General features: G+C 39.4%; 1 protein-coding gene across 1 annotated transcript; it reads right to left on the reverse strand.

The window, feature by feature from the left end:
• Positions 1–3,030: 3,030 nt before the first annotated feature.
• On the reverse strand, positions 3,031–12,431 carry SIKE1 (suppressor of IKBKE 1). The gene is made up of 5 exons (XM_069601681.1): positions 12,129–12,431; positions 11,788–11,893; positions 10,569–10,711; positions 9,117–9,230; positions 3,031–7,531 (listed from the first exon to the last, which is right to left on the reverse strand). Exons 1-5 carry the CDS (start codon positions 12,285–12,287, stop codon positions 7,430–7,432), a joined length of 624 nt encoding a protein of 207 aa, XP_069457782.1. The 5' UTR covers positions 12,288–12,431; the 3' UTR covers positions 3,031–7,429.
• Between the last annotated feature and the right edge of the window lie 8,825 nt (positions 12,432–21,256).

Consider the following 21,256-nt stretch of genomic DNA (forward strand, 5'->3'; position numbering starts at 1 on the left):
GGAGGGAGAATTATAAAGTAGGAGACAGTATCAAGGATTTTTTAAAAAATGTACAATTTTATTATTTTATCTGTATGTATCCCTTCAAAATATACTGTAGTACATGATTAAATCTTATACATCAATGAAAATGAATGACAACTATATACAACACAATGAATCTTAGAAACATAATCAAGAGTGAAAAAAATAAAATCCCCATAGGCTACTATGCAGTTTGATATCACTTTCATAAAGCTTAAAAAGGAACAAAACTAAAAATGTCACCTCAGGGTGAGATACATGTTTCAGGTCTTTCTACATGTGACAAAACTATTAAAAAGAGGGAGCAGAGGGATAGAGACAGGAGAGGAGCTCAAATAAATAAATGTGACAAATGGGTAATGCTCTGTTTCCTAAACTAGGAGATGAATTATTATGCTTGGTAATTTATATGCATGTCACATCCTTTTGTAAGTAAAAAATTACATTAAAACATTAAGTGTAAAATTATGTATAAAGTGTGCACAAAATTTATATTCAAAAGGTTGCTTTTTAAACTATGCTTATTTATCAGTTAGGGTTCCATACTTAATTATAGTCAATTCAGGTTAATTTTAACAGTGACATTAGTAAAAGGTAATACGTAATCCTCAGGATCTCTGGATACCCTAAAAATAATATTTAGAGACTATACAACCTCTATAATCACTTCAGATAATAGCTTCAGTGAAGACCCCATCATCTCCACTGTTGGGCAGAGACACTGAAGCTTACACCATGGACTTTGCTTACACTGGATACTGAGTGTTGTCAGTGCAGCTATTTTTTTGTTGCTTTCTGTGGAGCTGGATGTAGAAGCCGGTGATGTATATCACTGCCTTTACTCAAACAATTCTGCATAGCTCTCCCACTTTCTATCACGAACTTTTAAGGCAGAGCTGTCTTCCCTGGCTGCAAAGAGGCTGGGAAAACAAGTATCTGACACTTTAAAATTTGTCAAGAGGGAGTAAGGTACTGCCTCATTAGGTAATAGGTTCCCTAACTATAGTACGAGTTAGGATAATGGGCAGCCAGAAGAGAGATGACAGGTATCTTCTGCAGCCCATTCCTTGGCCATTCAACACAATGGTTAAAAACTATTCAGTGTAAAGACTGTCGTTAGCTGCTTTCTAATATTCTTTCCTAACAGAATACTGATTTTATCTGGGGCAGCTATGTACCCAGCCTCCTTTGCTGTTAGAAGTTAACAATTTAACAGGTCAGGCAAATAAGACAAAGGAAACTCTGTCTGGTATTTCTGGGAAAGCTTTGCTTTTCCTCATAAAAGAGAATAGGTATAGCTGGCATAGGCTATTTCCCCCCTCCTTTTTTTTTTTTTTCCTGCTTTCAAACATGGACATGACTTCTGGCACAGTAGCAACCTTTCTGCAACATGAAAATAGTATGAAAGATGAAAAACATGCTAATGAGGCAGATTTGAAAGACAAAACCACACCATTTCCTGTATGTAGTCAGTATTGCTAAGCACTGATTAAACACTGTTCCTTTCAGTTGCATGCACACACTGGAAAACAGATGACAATTAGGTCTCATTACTGAAAGTGAAAGTGAAGTTGCTCAGTCATGTCTGACTCTTTGCGACCCCATGGACTATAGCCCACCAGGCTCCTCCATCCATGGAATTTTCCAGGCAAGGGTAATGCAATGGGTTGCTATTTCCTTCTCCAGGTTTCAATTATTAAATTCATGATATTTTCTAGTATGTGGGCTGTGGTGTTTCTTTTGCACTATTAATAAGAGTAGATTTTGCTTATCAAGAACCACTTGAATTCTGAACAGTATTTGGCATTTAAAGGAATCTTAATGGTTAAGAATGTTTCAAGTCTGCATTTGAATCTTGGATTCTGTTTGAATAACCTCCTTGTGTACCTGCCTATCTATAAAATGAAGTACAACTGGAAATGGAGATTTTACAATAACTAGAAAGGACCCAGCTTTCTAGTTCTCCTACTTATTTTTGTCTCTCAGTTAAGTTCAGTCGCTCAGTTGTGTCGGACTCTCTGCGACCCCATGGACTGCAGCACGACAGGCCTCCCTGTCCATCAACAACTCCTGGAGTTTACTCAAACTCATGTCCATTGAGTCAGTGATGCCATCCAACAATCTCATCCTCTGTCATCCCCTTCTCCTCCTGCCTTCAATCTTTCCCAACTGCTGCTGCTAAGTCGCTTCAGTCATGTTCGACTCTGTGCAACCCCACAGAAGGCAGTCCACCAGGCTCCACCATCCCTGGGATTATTCAGGCAAGAACACTGGAGTGGGTTGCCGTTTCCTTCTCCCATGCATGAAAGTGAAAAGTGAAAGTGGAGTCCCTCATTAAGTGTCCGACTCTTTGTGACCCCATGGACTTCAGCCTACCAGGCTCCTCTGTCCATGGGATTTTCCAGGCAAGAGTACTGGAGTGGGTTGCCATTGCCTTCTCCGTCTTTCCCAGCATCCAGGATTTTCCAATGACTCAGTTCTTTGCATCAGTTGGCCAAAGTATTGGAGTTTCAGCTTCAGTATCAGTCCTTCCAATGAACACCCAGGACTGATTTCCTTTAGGATGGACTGGTTTGATCCTCTTGCAGTCCAAGGGACTCTCAAGAGTCTTCTCCAGCACCACAGTTCAAAAGCATCAATTCTTCAGCATTCAGCTTTCTTTATAGTCCATCTCTCATATCCATATATGACTACTGGAAAAACCATAGCTTTGACTAGATGGACCTTTGTTGGTAAAGTAATGTCTCTGCTTTTCAATATGATATCTAGGTTGGTCATAACTTTCCTTCAAAGGAGTAAGCGTCTTTTAATTTCATGGCTGCAGTCACCATCTGCAGTGATTTTGGAGCCCCCCAAAATATAGTCTGTCACTGTTTCCCCATCTATTTGCCATTAAGTGATGGAACCAGATGCCATGATCTTAGTTTTCTGAATGTTGAGTTTTAAGCCAACTTTTTCCACTCTCCTCTTTCACTTTCATCAAGAGGCTCTTTAGTTCTTCTTCACTTTCTGTCATAAGGGTGGTGTCATCTGCATATCTGAGGTTATTGATATTTCTCCCGGCAATCTTGATTCCAGCTTGTGCTTCTTCCAGCCCAGCGTTTCTCATGTTGTACTCTGCATATAAGTTAAATAAGCAGGGTGACAATATACAGTCTTGATGTATACAGTCCTTCCCTATTTGGAACCAGTCTGTTGTTCCATGTCCAGTTCTAACTGTTGCTTCCTGACCTGCATACAGGTTTCTCAAGAGGCAGGTCAGGTGGTCTGGTATTTCCATCTTTTGAAGAATTTTCCACAGTTTGTTGTGATCCACACAATCAAAGGCTTTGGCATAGTCAATAAAGCCAAAGTAGATGTTTTTCTGGAACTTTCTTGCTTTTTCAATGATCCAACAGATGTTGGCAATTTGATCTCTGGTTCCTCTGCCTTTTCTAAATCCAGCTTGAACATCTGAAAGTTCACGGTTCACGTACTGTTGAAGCCAGGCTTGGAGAATTTTGAGCATTACTTTGCTAGCGTGTGAGATGCGTGCATTTGTGCAGTAGTTTGAACATTCTTTGGCATTGCTTTTCTTTGGGATTGGAATGAAAACGGACCTTTTCCAGTCCTGTGGCCACTGCTGAGTTTTCCAAATTTGCTGGCATATTGAGTGCAGCATTTCACAGCATCATCTTTTAGGATTTGAAACAGCTCCACTGGAATTCCATCACCTCCACCAGCTTTGTTGTAGTGATGCTTCCTAAGGCTCACTTGACTTTGCATTCCGGGATGTTTGGCTCCAGGTGAGTAATCATATCATTGGGATTATCTGGGTCATGAAGATCTTTTTTCTATAGTTCTTCTGTGTATTCTTGCCATCTCTTCTTAATATCTTCTGCTTCTGTTAGGTCCATATCATTTCTGTCCTTTATTGTGCCCATTTTGCATGAAATGTTCCCTTGGTATCTCTAGAGATCTCTAGTCTTTCCCATTGGATTGTTTTCCTCCATTTCTTTGCATTGATCACTGAGGAAGGCTTTCTTATCTCTCCTTGCTATTCTTTGGGACTCTGCATTCAAATGGGTGTATCTTTCCTTTACTCTTTTGCTTCTCACTTCTCTTTTTTTCACAGCTATTTGTAAGGCCTCCTAAGACAACTATTTTGCCTTGCTTTTTCTTGGGGATGGTCTTGATCCCCTCCTTCTGTACAATGTCATGAACCTCCATCCATATTTCTTCAGGCACTCTATCAGATCTAATCCCTTGAATCGATTTCTCACTTTCACTGTATAATCATAAGGAATTTGCTTTAGGTCATACCTGAATGGTCTAGTGGTTTTCCCTATTTTCTTCAATTTAAGTCTGAATTTGGCAATAATGAGTTCATGGTCTGAGCCACAGTTGGCCCCCAGTCTTTTTTTGCTGACTGTAGAGAGCTTCTCCATCTTTGGTGCAAAGAATATAATCAAGCTGATTTCGGTATTGATCATCTGGTGATGTCCATGTGTAGAGTCTTTTCTTGTTTTGCTGGAAGAGGGCATTTGCTATGACCAGTGCGTTCTCTTGGCGAAACTCTATTAGCCTTTGCTCTGCTTCATTCTGTACTCCAAGACCAAATTTGCCTGTTACTCCAGGTATTTCTTGACTTCCTACTTTTGCATTCCAGTCCCCTATAATGGAAAGGACATCTTTTTCCGGTGTTAGTTCTAGAAGGTCTTGTAGGTCTTCGTAGAACCATTCTACTTCAGCTTCTTCAGCATTATTTTGTCTCTACAGGATTCTCAAGTTGTAAATAGCTCCTCTTCTGTACTCAGTGCATCCTTTTATTTATCACATTTGCCCCCTCTACCAGATTTTTCTTTGAAAACACTCAATTTTTTTGTCAATTTGTTTGACATTCTCAAACTCATGTCCTTAGAAGTTATCTGGGATGATCATTAAAAGACAAATTCCTAGATTCCATCCCCCAACTTCTATTTTAGGTTAGTGAACCACATTTTGAGGAACACTGAAATAGACTTTCAATGTTTGAATCAAATTATGCATATGATACTAATAAAAGTTCACAGACAGAGGAGCTTGGCGGGCTACAGTAAATGGGGTCACAAAGAGTCAGATATAACTAATGACTAACACACAATAAAGTAGGTATCAATAATACTTAATTTTCAGGATACTTCCAAACTGTTTTAATTTTACATTTTGACTTGTAATCATGTAACACATGATTTCTAACTATGAGGAGATCTCTAACACCATTTCAGAAATAACTATTTCTGATTATACTAATTATAATGTGATAATTAGGAAGTATTTATGAAAAGCCCTAATTGACAGTTTTCTATATAAGTGAAAATAAACCTTTGCACTTTCTAATAATTTGACTCATTACTGAGTTATATTAGCTGTTATTCTCAAAATGAGGTTTTTATTAGAAAAGGTAAGTTTGTACTAAAATTTGGAAACCAGTCAAGTTCCTTCATCAACTGCAAAGTAAACTTTCATACACAAACCAAAGTCAAGATCATTCTTTCTCCTCTTTAACTACACACTATTTTCATAGTATTAACACCAGCTAGGCTCTATATTATATAGGGTCTTGAGAGGTGTTGAGACTCAAGCTTCAAGTTTTTGATTTGCCAAGGGAAAAGTTAGCATTTAGATTTATCCTGATATCTGAGATGTAAAGAACTCTATAAACATCTCTAAAGGGACATAGAGCAGATAAAGGGACACTATGTTATATTTTAATGGGTCATTTATCATTTTCACCAAAAATTGGCCATGACAGCTAACAAATGGCATTTTTCTGCCTCCTGAATGGAACTGTGGGACACGGTGGCACTTAGGGCATACACTTCAAGGCAAATAAATGATCAGACTAAAAATTTACATACTGTTAGGAAATGAGATAAGAACATCCACACTTGGGTGGAAATGCTTTTCAAATTGTTTGCAAGACTCTGAATAGAAATTTGACAAATTAAAAAATGACATATACCAATTCGTTATAGCCTACCACTGTAGGCAAAGTCTGTTAGTATTACTGGGATCAGATGCTTTTAGGATATCTTGGATAAATTCTGTTGTTTTAATTGGTGTTAATTCTTTATGGCATTACAAAAGAAAGTTTACACCACTCAAAGCACTAACAAAAATCTTTCTAATGATGTGTCTGTCCCATGCAGTATAATGCTTAGGGTAACTGAGAAATATTGACAGATTTAGCATTCATTATTTCAATTATTTGGTGGCAAACCTAAATTGATAGTATTACATGAGTAATTTATAAATTTGAAATATGAGTAAACTGAGATGGGGGAATGAAATGACAAGTGAGCCTAGCTGATCACTCAGCATTTGACTCTCAACACAGCTTTCAGAAATGAAATAAACTCTCATTAAGTGATAAAACTTTGCTTCCTTGTGAAAAGTGGATCTTAAAAAAAAGCCAACTATAAGTACCAGTGATGAAAGACATCCAAACAAGTGATGGTTCTTAATTACAAATGGTTCTTAATTACAAGTTATATATAAATTAAACTGCAGAATGTAGTACCTTTAACTATGATGTGAATAAACCTATTATATATTCTTCACACTGGATAAACTATCCAAGTTGAAGATTTCCAAGTAGGACAAAACTGAAAAATTGACTAATAATATCAAACAAAATAAATAAAATTTATTTTCAGCATCTGAACTAAGCACATGTATGTGTATACACATACACAGGACAAATTTTTCAACATTCTTTGAGCAATATGATGATTATACTATCACTGGACAAAAACAGCTGACTTACTTTCAAGTATATTTTGTGGGGACTAGCAATAGGTTCTCTCAAGAGTAAAGACACCAGGCCATAAGGTGCCAACTCTTAGCACCAGAGAGACTTAAAACTTCATAAAAGGTGAATGATGTTACAAATTAGAGAATCTATATTACAAATTAGAGAATCTGCCAATCAACTTCTGTGGAGCTGTATTATTTTTCTCAAATGGAAAAAAATCCAGGTTTATGCCAAATAGACTTAAAAAGATAATCTGTGTTTAAGATTTTTTAGAATTGCAATTTATAATCTGATATAAAATAAAACTGCTGGCTTATAACAAAATGCTATAAGTTTCAGAGATATGAAAGAACAAAAATGAACTGAAAACACAGTTTATATAAATCAAGGTCCCAGAAAGGAGAATTAGTCTCTTACAGAAACGAACAGTGAAACTCAGTGTGTATTTTTACTAACACACCTTAAAACTATTTTGTGGACAGCCACTTTCGACTGCAAATTGTAAACTGCCACTTGATACATTTAATCAACATTAAATCAAGTCTGAGGCAAGACACTGAACGCACAATACTCGAATAGCGTTAGTAACTTCCTTCCTTGATAAACAACCTCCATTATTCAGAAGTTGAATTATTTGATGGCTTGGGAAGCAGTGTCCACTGAGCTTTCCTTCCTGACCTGAAGAGACTCACTGCTGATGGACAATAATTCTCGAAGTTCCTTATTTTCAAGCTGGGAAATAAAAAAAGAGTGTATGTTCATTTCAGGTATTCTGTCAAACCATATCAGAACCCATTGTTTGCGGCTTGAAACAGAAAGTATTTTACTTTTAAAAGTTTTAAAGAAACAAAAGAACTGAGAAGTTCCTAAAACTCTTATTTATTCAGCTACAAGACATTTACTGAGTAATTTCCACATGCCACGTGTTAAGACTACACATGAAAAAAACAGGGTCCCGCTCCACTAGAGGAATTCACTGCTTGTCAAAATCTTTATGATTCCCACAAGTTTTACTAGTGTTTCTTCTATCTTTCAAATCCCTAATAATATTTTCATTCTGCTTAACCTTCTCTCCTCGATGTCCTATAGTTTTGGAGAAAGCAAGGAAAGGGGGAAAATAATTACTGGGCACATAGCCAGGTTCCGCATGGGTGTCTTACATATATTATCTCATACAATATGCAGGGGAGGCACTGATGTCTGCATCCATGTTCTCTTTGCGATGAGGACACTGGCTCCCAAAAACCCAAAAACCTGCCCATATTCAGAGAACCTGCATGTGGTATTGCTGGTCTCAATCTGATGCCCACATTTTTTCCACTTAAAGTATTAAGTAAGACTTGTCTCACATTTCCTTAGGGCTATTTCCATAACTGAAGTAAATTAGGGATGGCATAGATAAGGTCATTCTGTCATTTTAACTAACTCCTATCCTAACTGGGTCTTTGCCACTCCCCTTGATTTCCAGATACGGCAGTTTGCGCTCTTCATCCTTATTCTCTCTGCAGGAAATTCTGATAAACCACAGCATTCTCAGGTTTCACCAAGACATACCCTGTATCTCTCTCCTCGTATTTACATACCATTTCATACCAAAAAAAATTATTAGTCTTAATGCTACCATTAGACTCTGAGGAGGGACCCTGTCTTTTTCTCTCTGGTAATTTTCAAAGGGCCCAAGGCAGAACTTGTAATAATGAACATTCAAATCATCTATTGTAATGTTTCTCCTTAACAATTGTATGGACCCCATAACACTCCAGGCCTTTCTTTGTAAATTATTCCCATTTTAATCAAAACATTACCTTAAAACAGCTTTAAAAAAAAGTCAAGACTTTAAAATAAAAATTGATTTAAAAAAAAAATCAAAACTAAAAGACCTGTAAAATAGCCTGCAGTCCCTTGGTTTTGTTTCCCAAAGGCAACCACTTTTAATATTTTTATCTATTTCTTTAGGTGTTTACTTCCATAATTCTAAATAATATGTCTTGTACTGCTATTTCCTGATCATCAAGTTTAAACAGTATCTATTTGAGTTCTTTTTACAGCAAATGAGGGACTTTAGCTCACCTGTAATCTGTCCCTTCCACTCCCTTTACCCTCTCAGTATGATATATCAATTTCTAGCCAATAAGCATTTTCATTGTTTGCTTCTGAATACATTTCCTTTCTTCAAAAGGGTATGGAGGATGTTTTAATTTTAAATCAGACCACAAAGGAAACATCAATACACTGCAGTGATATATAATGATGTCATACCTTTCTGACTCTGAAAACTCCCTAAGACACTGTGAACCTAAAATAGCAATAATCTTACCTCTAATTGCGCTAGTTTTTCCTGAATCTTACAAAATTGGTCATCATCCATTTGAACTGCTTTCCTCATCACTTCTCCCATTTCACAGATTCTGTCAATCTGATTCTCAATTTCCTGTGAAGATATTCAGAATAAAAGAGTGAAAAAGTCATTTTTTTAAAGCAGATATGAAGTTCATGAGAACATGCGTATTATGATGTTAAAAATTCATTTAATCTGTGATACAGAGGTTACAGTAATTTCACTACAATCTAAGTCCTCAGAGGTAAAGCCATAATAAACTTATCTTGTGATATTCACAGATAATTCATTTTCAGAAGATTGACTCTAGCCTAATCATCCACTAGATGTTGGACGCTATCTCTAAATGGCTGTTTAATTTAAATGCTTTTATTGGCAGGAAGCTTGCCACATTCCAAGGTACCTTATTCTATCTTTGTACATATCGCTTAGCAAGCTTTTCATATAAGCTAAATTCTGTCTTCTTCAAGGATCAGGTTTTTCTCCTTTGGACCACAGATGAAAGTTATTCACATATTTAAAAGATCCCTGTTCCCTATGACCTTAGTTAGTTAAACTAATTAAAATGCTTTCGATGGAATCTAAGATGAAACTTATCTTCCATAAATTCCACTGTAGCAAATAGTGAGGTGTCAATCTATTAATTTAGGATTAAATAATATAGTACATGCAAACATACAAAGACAACTCTAAAGCACTCTACAAACTTAAGAACAATTACTGCATCTCGCAAAATAAACCATAAGCAACGAGAGTATAGAAACTATGCCTTTTTTTTTTAAACCATACTTCTCTCTCCTAACAACATAGTATGATGCTATGTTTACTGACCCCCCTGCTATGTGACAAGTACTATGTTAGGGATAAAAGAAATTCACACTCCTTACAAGCAAGGAGCTTACAGTTTAGTGAAACATACCATAATAACAACTCAAGTATTTACTGATTACCTTTAACACTAACAGGCTTCCCTTGTGGCTCAGCTGGTAAAGAATCTGCCTGCAATCCAGGAGACCTGGGTTCAATCCCTAGATTGGGAAGATCCCCTGGAAAAGGGAAAGATTACCCACTCCAGTATTCTGGCCTAGAGAATTCCATGAACTGTATAGTCCATGGGGTCCCAAAGAATCAGACATGACTGAGTGACTTTCATTTTCACTTTAACGCTAACTGACATTGTTCAGTGGAAAAACGTAGTGTTCATTAACATCTTGAAGAGAGATCTTGGTGGAGGGATGAACTTGAGTCTTACTCAGATAAAAGGCCCTTTACCCCCTTTTTTCTACTCATATCTTTACAAAGCTATACTAAAACCTACAGCAAATGTGGTAAACATGAAAGGAAAACAAGTTTACTTCAAAAGCAAGCACATGATCTAAAACAATGTCAAGATTTCAATTCATTTAGAATTTATCCATCAAAGTTTCTTACTGCAGAGTGAGACTGGTGAGCTTTCAGGACTGGTTCAGCATCCGCTGCTTTTTTAGCAACCATTAATTGTAACATCTGTTTTCGGTATTTGCTCATGATGAGTTCCAAAGCATCCTGGTGTTCCTCCAAGGAAACCCATAGCTCTATCAAAAAACAAAATAACTTGGCAGTGATGTCTGAGATACCTCCTAAAGCCAAACTCAAACAGCTGGATTTTATGACATGCGTGAAATACTATGAACCCAAAGATGTAAATTGGTGTTTAAGTCCACAAAACTCAACAGCCATGGTCTATGCAAAAAATATCTTTCCAGGCAGCAGCAGCAAAATCTGGTAGAATCAACATGGGATGTGGCATCAGAAGACATGAGTTTAAGTTCAATTCTGTGAATTACTAGATTACTACTCTTAAATCATGTAACCTCTCTGAGCCTATTTCTTATCTGCCTTGTAATAATAAAAACCTGGCTTGTCTACTTCAAAATGAACATATGAGAATACATATATGCATTGCATGATATATGTGAAAGCCTTCTATAAATTTATATACAAATAACTATTCATACTACTATCATTAACAATATATTCACCAAGCCCAAGAATATACACCTGAGGATTAAATTAAGCTCTTCCACCTTGCATAAGAACATAAAAATCCCTTCAATCTTAGCTTTAATGTTTATTTCAATATTTAAACATTAAATCTTAAACCCTTGAGGATATTAACTCTTCCGTTATGCAACCCTCCATCTCCAGACACCTAACAAGCCATGCAATAATAATTCAACTCTACTAAGCACCTGTTGGATAAGCTGTGTTTAAATACAAAATCAGTCAGATGACCTTTAAAAGAGTAATGTAATAAACTTTACTGCTACTGGGTCATCACAGGCTATGGCAAAGTGAAAAGTGAAGTCGCTCAGTTGTGTCCGACTCTTTGCGACCCCATGGACTGTAGCCTATCAGGCTCCTCCGTCCATGGGATTTTCCAGGCAAGGGTGCTAGAGTGGATTGCCCACTCCATTATTCTTGCCTGGAGAATCCCATGGATAGAGGAGCCTGGCAGGCTACAGTCCATGGGGTCGCAAGAGTCGGACACGACTTAGCGACTAAATCACCACCACAGCATGTGCACTTTTGTGACTTGCCATTTTTGCAAGAACTTTTGAAATATTACTGGATATGAGAAAATCATTACACACAAAAAGGCCTGACTAACCTCTGTTTTCCTGCTGCAAGTCTCTAATCTGTGTATTCTCTTGGGACAGCAGAATGTGAGGTTTGTATTTGGACATGTCCTTTATATCGGATGCGTCCTCTTGATACTGGACAAACAAGAGACAAACTAATCGCGCTGTAAACAGAACAGCCGCAGATGCAACTGAAGAGGTAGGAGGCAGAACTCCAGGACAGCACTGGCAGCCCCGACCCCACAGTAAAGGTCTCACAGCCACCCTCTGGGCCCAGGAAAAAACTCCAAGCCGAGTTTCCACTTTACCTCATCCTCCGCCCCTCAAGTGCCCAGAACCCGAGGGCACGGGCCCATACCCTCTGCCTGACCTGGTCCGGAAGCGCTGTCCCCGCCTCCCGCATAGCGGCTACCCGCCGGTGCAGAGCCGCTGACTGATCCACCAGTGACTCGGCGGCCGCATCGTGCTCCCTCAGCCTCTCCAGTAGAGTCTTAGCGTCTGTCAGAATCTTCTCGATGGTGCAGCTCATAGCGACCCCAGGACCGCAGTCAGAACACCGCTCACCGGTGCCAAGGACTCAGCGCGTCCCTGAGCAAGTCTCAGCGTTACAGACGTCACTTCCGGGTACGTTTAAAGGAGCCTCGGCGGTAGCTGCGATATGCGCTTGCGCAGTGGCAGCCTCCGTGGCTGGTGACCGTCTTTAACCTGTGGCTTCCTCGCATCCTCGCCCTGTGCAAGGGCCCCAGAGGACTGCCCTTGCCACGCCTTTGGTTTCCTGTTTCCACTGCCTGGTGGTCAAGTTGTGTTAAGCCTGGGCTAGTCTTGAGTTTCTCCTGTTCCTACTGGTTTTGATTGATGTGGATTATTCTTATCACCGTTAAAAATTTTTTTTCCTTTAATGTGGTAAACACGCTTTAAATTTATCATCTTAACCAATAGTATTAAGTACGTTTAAGTTGTTGTGCAGTCATTACTATCATTCATCTGCAGAATTCTTTTCATTTTGCAAAACTGAAGACTTGAGAGTCTCTTGGACTGCAAGATCAAATCAGTCAATCCTAAAGGAAATCAGCCCTGACTATTCATTGGAATGACTGATGATGAAGCTCAAGCTCAAGTGCTTTGGCCACCTGATGCTAAGAACCGATTCACTGAAAAAGACTCTGATGCTCAGAAAGGTTGAGGGTGGGAGGAGAAGGGGGTGACAGAGGATAACATGGTTGGATAGCTTCACTGATTCAATGAACATGAATTTGAGCAAACTCTGGGAGATGGTGAAGGACTGGAAAGCCTGGTGTGCTGCAGTCTGTGGGGTTGCAAAGAGTGGAAAGCTACTTAGCAACTAAACACAACAGCATTAGACTTCAACTCCTTATTCTGCCTTCCTCCCAGCCCTTGGCAACCCCTCCTCTACTTTCTGTCTCTACGAATTTAACTACATTAGATACCTCATACAAGTGGAATCATAGAAATCATAATTGTCATTTTTGTGAATGGCTTATTTCACTTGGCATAATGTCCTCAAGGTTCATCCATGCAAGCAGAAATTCCTTTCTTGTTAAGACTGACTAATATTCATATATGTGTGTGTGCATATGTACAGGCTTCCGTGGTGTCTCAGTGGTAAAGAATCTGCCTGCCATTGCAGGAGACTTCATGTTCTATTCCTGGGTCAGGAAGATCCCATGGAGGAGGAACTGGCAACCCACTCCACTGTTCTTGCCTGGAGAATCCCATGGTGGGCTACAACCCGTGGACATGACTCAACAATGACAGCTATTGATGGACCCTTGGGTAGCCTTCATCTTTTTGCTGTTGTAAATAATGCTGTTATGAACACATGTATAAATATCTGTTTGAATCCCTCCTTTAAATTCTTCTGAGTGTATATCCAGAAGTGGAATCACTGGGACATGAGTTAATTCTATTTTTAAATTTTTGAGGAATGACCAAACTGTTTTTCACAGTGGCTGCATCATTTTACCAACAGTACATAAGGGTTTCAATTTCTTCACATCTTTGCATACACTTGTTATTTTCTGTTTTCTTCAATAGCCATTTTAATGGGTGTGACGTAGAGTCATTGTCTGCTTACTTATCTTTTTCTATTTTAGCTCAATTATTAAATGAAAATAAATATAACCAGAACAGCAATTAGTTGTGCTATTGTATTGATTTATGTTTACCTTGTCAAGCTTGTGTGTTGAGCTTTGTTCTTTTTCATTGATTACTTTATTACTGTAAATATTTTTGAAAAGTCTCGTTTCAGGCACTGTTTAGTGTCTGGAAATACAGCAGAGAATGACGCAAAGTCTTGATCTTAGGGAGTTTATATTCTAATGGGAGAAAGCGTTCAAACTCTTATAAATAGTTGAAGGTAGTAACAGAATTAGGAACCCAGTGAAAGGGCAAGAGTGCCACGACAGTAGTGAGAGGTCAGAGAAGGGAGTTGGAGAGGAGAACTGACTTTTTACCTTCGTATTCTCAGTATGTTCTGGAAGAAAATCTGCCTACCACACCTCCTGTAGATAATACGGCTGGCCCACTTAACCCACCGTTGCAGAATTTGCAAACAATATTTTAATATATTCTTTTACTAAAACCACAATTCCATGCAATTAGTGCTCTCCTACACTTTCCCTCACCATCTGAACCACAGCCTTACAGGACATTTACCTTATGCAAAGGTGAGGTGCCAAGTATGCACAACAGTCAGTGGCCCATAGGAGAGACAATCTAGGGGAATTCTATAATTCTCTTTTTGCTACACTCATACGATCTGTTTTTAATGAAATCTGGAAGAAGACTTTTTAGGTCTATTCAAAAGCCACCAAAGTACTTAATCAACACTTTTGAATTCTGCCTCTTATTATTCTATCCTGTGGAAGGTTTTTCCTATTGCCCTTCTCTGCTCTGTCTAGATCTTGTCCTTCCCCACGTTTTCCTGACCTGGGAAACCTAAGTTTGGAAGATATTCTTGCCTTTTGCTTCTATAGGGCTTCCCAGGTGGCGCTAGTGGTAAACAGCCTGCCTGCCAATGCAGGAGACTTTAGAGACACAGTATGGATCCCTGGATCGAGAAGATGCCCTGGAGGAGGGCATGGCAACCTATTCCAGTATTCTTGCCTGGAGAATCCCATGGATAGAGGAGCTTGGTGGAACATGGGATCCCACAGAGTCGGACACTACTGAAGTGACTTAGTAACACAGCGTAGCATCGTAACCATCTCTAACACCTGGTCTGTAGAAAGAGTTATATCATAATTGCTATCAGTATTGACAGTAACACTGATGTTTATTAAGTGCTTACTCTGCACCTGTCAGTATTCTAAGGACTTTATAGTGATTCAGTTATATAATCCTCACAATTACCACGTGTTAGATTTCCTCTGTGAAAGTGTGAAAGTATTAGTTGCTCTGTTGTGTCTGACTCTTTGTGACCCCATGAACTATATATCCTGCCAGTCTGCTCTGTCCAGGGAATTCTCCACTCAAGAATACTGGAGTGGGTAGAAGATCCTTCTCCAGGAGATCTTCCTGGCCCAGTGATTGGACCTGGGTCTCCTGACTTGCAGGCAGATTCTTTTACCTTCTGAGTCACCTAGTAACCCTAGATTTCCTTTAAACAATGCCGTATGCATCAGAGAGTTTTGTGTTACCTAGCGAGCACAAAATTTTCTTTTCAGATTTGACCACTTTCCCTAAATCAGCTTTTGATTATACAAGTTCATAATTCCTTATTCAAAACCTTGGGACATGATGTTTTCTGAGATTCAGAAAACTTAATACTTTAGAAAGGTATTAAGATCCATATACTGTATATCACTTAACACTAGGGTTTGAATGAATTATGTGTATCTTTTGCACATATATTGCATTTTAATAAAACTGCCTACAGTTAAAAGTTTTCTTGATATTTCCAGTCTTATGCTTCTCTATAACATAATATAATTATTATTTTTCTTTAGGAGTGTGCATGTTTTTGTTATAAGTATTTCCTTATGATAACTTTGGAGGACAGTCCACAACAGGAGCATGAAGGTCTGAAATTCTTTTCACTATTACCTGGAGGAAAGGTGTGTAAAAGAAACTGGACTGCATCTGACAACAGTGTCTGAGTAGAACAGTCAGTGAACCACACATGGTCCTAGTTAAGACTGAATGAGTCAGACTTGGAAACTATACTGTCAACTATTATGGATTGATTTTCTGGAGCCAGGGTCCATATCATACTTAGCATGGTGGGAAACAGAAGATCATTTCTGAATTCAATCCTTGTTCCCACTATCAATCATCCTTAAGGAGAAAATGTGGCCCCTAGGTAGAGGTCAACCTTTTCTCTGGCTGGGTCTGAGAAAGAGTGAGAGCTCATGGCTTGGAAAGGAAAAGATGATGCTAAGTGACCCCTGATTTTGAGAGGACAGCTGCCATTCTACAACTCTGGCCACAGAGGGATAAATGAGAGAGATCACTGGTAGGAAACGCTCTGGCATAAAGTATTGCCAGTAGATTCTAGGGCAATGATAACTAAAATTTTGTTTTCTATGATCATCTTTTCCAGTGTTACAGTCCCTTTTATCTTTGGGTCAGTAGTTAAATTTATGAACATTTCATGCAAAGATGGGGTCGATAAAGGACAGAAATGATATGGACCTAACAGAAACAGAAGATATTAAGAAGAGGTGGCAGGAATACACAGAACTATACAAAAAAGATCTTCATGACCAAGATAATCACGATGGTGTGATCACTCACCTAGAGCCAGACATCCTGGAATGTGAAGTCAAGTGGGCCTTAGAAAGCATCACTATGAACAAAGCTAGTGGAGGTGGTGGAATTCCAGTGGAGCTATTTCAAATCCTGAAAGATGATGCTGTGAAAGTGCTGCACTCAATATGCCAGCAAATTTGGAAAATTTAGCAGTGGCCACAGGGCTGGAAAAGGTCAGTTTTCATTCGAATCCCAAAGAAAGGCAATGCCAAACAATGCTCAAACTATCGTACAATTGCACTCATCTCACATGCTAGTAAAGTAATGCTCAAAATTCTCCAAGCCAGGCTTCAGCAATATGTGAACCGTGAACTTCCAGATGTCCAAGCTGGTTTTAGAAAAGGCAGAGGAATCAGAGATCAAATTGCCAACATCTGCTGGATCATGGAAAAAGCAAGAGAATTCCAGAAAAACATCTATTTCTACCTTATTGACTATGCCAAAAAGCCTTTGACTGTGTGGATCACGATAAACTGTGGAAAATCCTGAAAGAGATGGGAATACCAGACCACCTGACCTGCCTCTTGAGAAACCTGTATGCAGGTCAGGAAGCAACAGTTAGAACTGGACATGGAGCAACAGACTGGTTTCAAATAGGAAAAGGAATATGTCAAGGCTGTATATTGTCACCCTGCTTGTTTAACTTTTATGCAGAGTACATCATGAGAAACACTGGGCTGGAAGAAGCACAAGCTGGAATCAAGATTGCCAGGAGAAATATCAATAACCTCAGATATGCAAATGACACCACCCTTATGGCAGAAAGTGAAGAGGAACTAAAAAGCCTCTTGATGAAAGTGAAAGAGGAGAGTGAAAAAGTTGGCATTCAGATGCTTTATTTATGGGGGCTCCAAAATCACTGCAGATGGTGACTGCAGCCATGAAATGAAAAGATGCTTACTCCTTGGAAGAAAAGTTATGACCAACCTAGATATCATATTGAAAAGCAGAGACATTACTTTACCAACAAAGGTCCATCTAGTCAAGGCTATGGTTTTTCCAGTAGTCATGTATGGATGTGAGAGTTGGACTATGAAGAAAGCTGAGCGCCGAAAAATTGATGCTTTTGAACTGTGGTGTTGGAGAAGACTCTTGAGAGTCCCTTGGACTGCAAGGAGATCCAACCAGTCCAGTCTGAAGGAGATCAGCCCTGGGATTTCTTTGGAAGGAATGATGCTAAAGCTGAACCTCTAGTACTTTGGCCACCTCATGCGAAGAGTTGACTTATTGGAAAAGACTCTGATGCTGGGAGGGATTGGGGGCAGGAGGAGAAGGGGACGACCGAGGATGAGATGGCTGGATGGCATCACTGACTCGATGGACATGAGTCTGAGTGAACTCCGGGAGATGGTGATGGACAGGGAGGCCTGGCGTGCTGTAATTCATGGGGTCGCAAAGAGTCGGACAAGACGGTTCACATATTGCTGAAGCCTGGCTTGGAGAATTTTGAGCGTTACTTTACCAGTGTGTGAGATGAGAGCAATTATGCAGTAGTTTGAGCATTCTTTGGCATTTCCTTTCTTTGGAATTGGAATGAAAACTGACCTTTTCCAGTCCTGCGGCCACTGCTGAGTTTTCCAAATTTGCTGGCATATTGAGTGCAGCACTTTCACAGGATCATCTTTTAGGATTTGAAATAGTTTAACTGGCATTCCATCACTTCCACTAGCATCTTTCAGGATTTGAGACAGCTCAACTGGAATTCCATCACCTGCACTAACTTTGTTTGTAGTGATGCTTCCTAAGGCCCACTTGACTTCACATTCCAGGATGTCTGGCTCTAGGTGAGTGATCACACCATCGTGATTATCTGGATCATGAAGAGCTTTTTTGTACAGTTCTTCTGTGTACTCTTGCCACCTATTCTTAATATCTTCTGCTTCTATTAGGTCCATGCCATTTCTGTCCTTTATCGAGCCCATCTTTGCATGAAATGTTCCCTTGGTATCTCTAATTTTCTTGAAGAGGTCTCTAGTCTTTCCCATTCTGTTGTTTTCCTCTATTTCTTTGCATTGATCACTGAGGAAGGCTTTCATATCTCTCCTTGCTATTCTTTGGAACTCTGCATTCAGATGCTTGTATCTTTCCTTTTCTCCTTTGCTTTTCACTTCTCTTCTTTTCACAGCTATTTGTAAGGCCTCCCCAGACAGCCATTTTGCTTTTTTGCATTTCTTTTCCATGGGGATGGTCTTGATCCCTGTCTCCTGTACAATGTCATGAACCTCCATCCATAGTTCATCAGGCACTCTGTCTATCAGATCTAGTTCCTTAAATCTATTTCCCACTTCACTGTATAATCATAAGAGATTTGATTTAGGTCATACCTGAATGGTCTTGTGATTTCCCCCACTTTCTTCAATTTAAGTCTGAATTTGGCAATAAGGAGTTCATGATCTGAGCCACAGTCAGCTCCCAGTCTTGTTTTTGCTAACTGTATAGAGCTTCTCCATCTTTGGCTGCAAAGAATATAATCAATCTGATTTTGGTGTTGACCATCTGTGATGTCCATGTGTAGAGTCTTCTCTTGTGTTGTTGGAAGAGGGTGTTTGCTATGACCAGTGCGTTCTCTTGGCAAAACTCTATTAGCCTTTGCCCTGCTTCATTCCGTACTCCAAGGCCATATTTGCCTGTTACTCCAGGTATTTCTTGACTTCCTACTTTTGCATTCCAGTCCCCTATCATTGGTTAGTGCACAATAAAGTAATAGTAGCTTATATTTTTAGAACATTCACTATGTGCAATGAATTATCTAAAGGCTTCTTGATAAATAACTCTCACAACAACTATATGTGGTAGGTATTATCATTATCCCTACTCTAACAGAGAAGGAATGTGTAATTTTGTCTTACTTTTTATACGTTTTAGAGACAAGGTAAGAGTTGGGAGTCTGGCTTCAGAATCAATACTCTCTACTACTACACTGTAGTGTGGTATCAGGGTAGGGTGAGTAGTTAAGTGTATTTCTCATTAAAAAAGGAGGTAAAATCAGGTGCTGACAGTGGTGGGGCATGGTCATTAAGTGATGCAAGTGTTTGGAATAAAGCAATTACTGAAGGGAATCAGAGGTATATACCATTTGTTTAGTGCTACATAAGAAACTACCCCACAGGTTAGTGGCTTAAAACAGTAATCATTTATTTTGCTCACTAGTCTTCTGAGTTGTCTTTCTCATATGGGTCAGATTTGGCTGATTCTAGTTCGTGATTGGTTGGTCTAGCTGGTCCTGGTATACTCACATGTCTGATGATAGGCCTGCTGTCAACTGGAGTGATGGTGGTGACTGGTCATTGATCTCTCATCCTTTAGTAGGCTAGCCATAGCTTGTTCATGTGGCTAGGGAATAACAAGATCAATACAAGACCAAATGTGCAAGTGTTTTCTCACCTCTGCTTACTCATGTATACCACAGTGTCTCACTGGCCAAAGCAAATCATGTGGCCAGCCCACATTCACAGGATGGAGAAATACACCCCACTTCTTTCTGGGAGGGAAAAGATGGAGTCCATTTTTACAGTCTACCGTAGAAGATTTGTAATCTCTCATAGAAGGAGAGGTTCCAATGGTTAAAAATAAATGAGAGGTGTTAGAGATCTGATTAAAATTAGAAATTATACTTGTGTGATGGCACAGTCTCCATGATTTTACAATTTTCTATAGTATGGTTTGACTTCTTAGAGACAAATTGAGAATGAGGTCTTTGGGAATCAGTGATGAGGACCAGCTGAAGAAGAAGGCAGTGGGTCTGGGGGGATGGTATCTCGTGGATGGACTTATATGTAACTGAAGTGGGAGTGGTGCTTGATAAAGGCAGAACTATCCAGTAGAAAGCACCTAGCAGAGACTATGGCTTTTACTGGGATAGGAGGGGCAAAACAATGTGAAACCAGAGTCTTTGGTCCTGTCTGTTATCACATGTAACACGTTCTTTGTTGTTGTTTAATTGCTAAGTTGTGTACGACTCTTTGCAACCCCATGGACCATAACCCACCAGGCTCCTCTGTCCGTGGAATTCCCATGAAAGACTACTAGAGTGGGTTGCCATTTCCTTCCCCAGGGCATCTTCCTGATCCAGGGATAAAACCTGGATCTCCTGCATTGGCAGGCAGATTCTTTACCGCTGAGCCCAGGGAGTAAGTGTTAGTCGCTCAGTTGTGTGACCCCATGGACTGCAGCCCACAAGGCTCCTCTGTCCATGAGATTTTCCAGGCAAGGATACTGGAGTGGGTTGCCATTTCCTTCTCCAGAGGATCTTCCCAATCCAGGGATCGAACCCCAGTCTCCCGCACTGCAGGCAGATTCTTTACCAACTGAGCTACAAGGGAAGCCAAGCCCAGGGAGTGGACATCCATAAATATAAATGTGAATTTTGTTAGAAGACAGAGGTCCTGTAAGGGCAAGTGGAGACAAAGCTGGTGATACATTAGGTTTTTAAATTTCACACACAGTATAAACCACAATTCCCAAGAAGATAGTGGCTTTAATTTTTGACATATTCCAGAAAGTTGAATGAAGTAAGCATGCTTGCTTTCTTTTTCTTTTCTTTTCTTTTCTTCCCACTTGTGAATGCTGTGTGTATGTGTGGGGAGTACTGGCAGGGTTATAACTAGCGTTGTTACTCTCAAATGAGGTAGTAATGATTATGTAGTTGACTTCCTTCTCTGGACTGATGCCAAAGTTTCAGCTTTTCCATTTAGAAGGTTGTATATGGTTTTAATAAAGGTTTAGAAT

This window comes from Ovis canadensis, chromosome 1 (assembly GCF_042477335.2).
Source record: "Ovis canadensis isolate MfBH-ARS-UI-01 breed Bighorn chromosome 1, ARS-UI_OviCan_v2, whole genome shotgun sequence".
Classification (NCBI taxonomy): domain Eukaryota; kingdom Metazoa; phylum Chordata; class Mammalia; order Artiodactyla; family Bovidae; genus Ovis; species Ovis canadensis.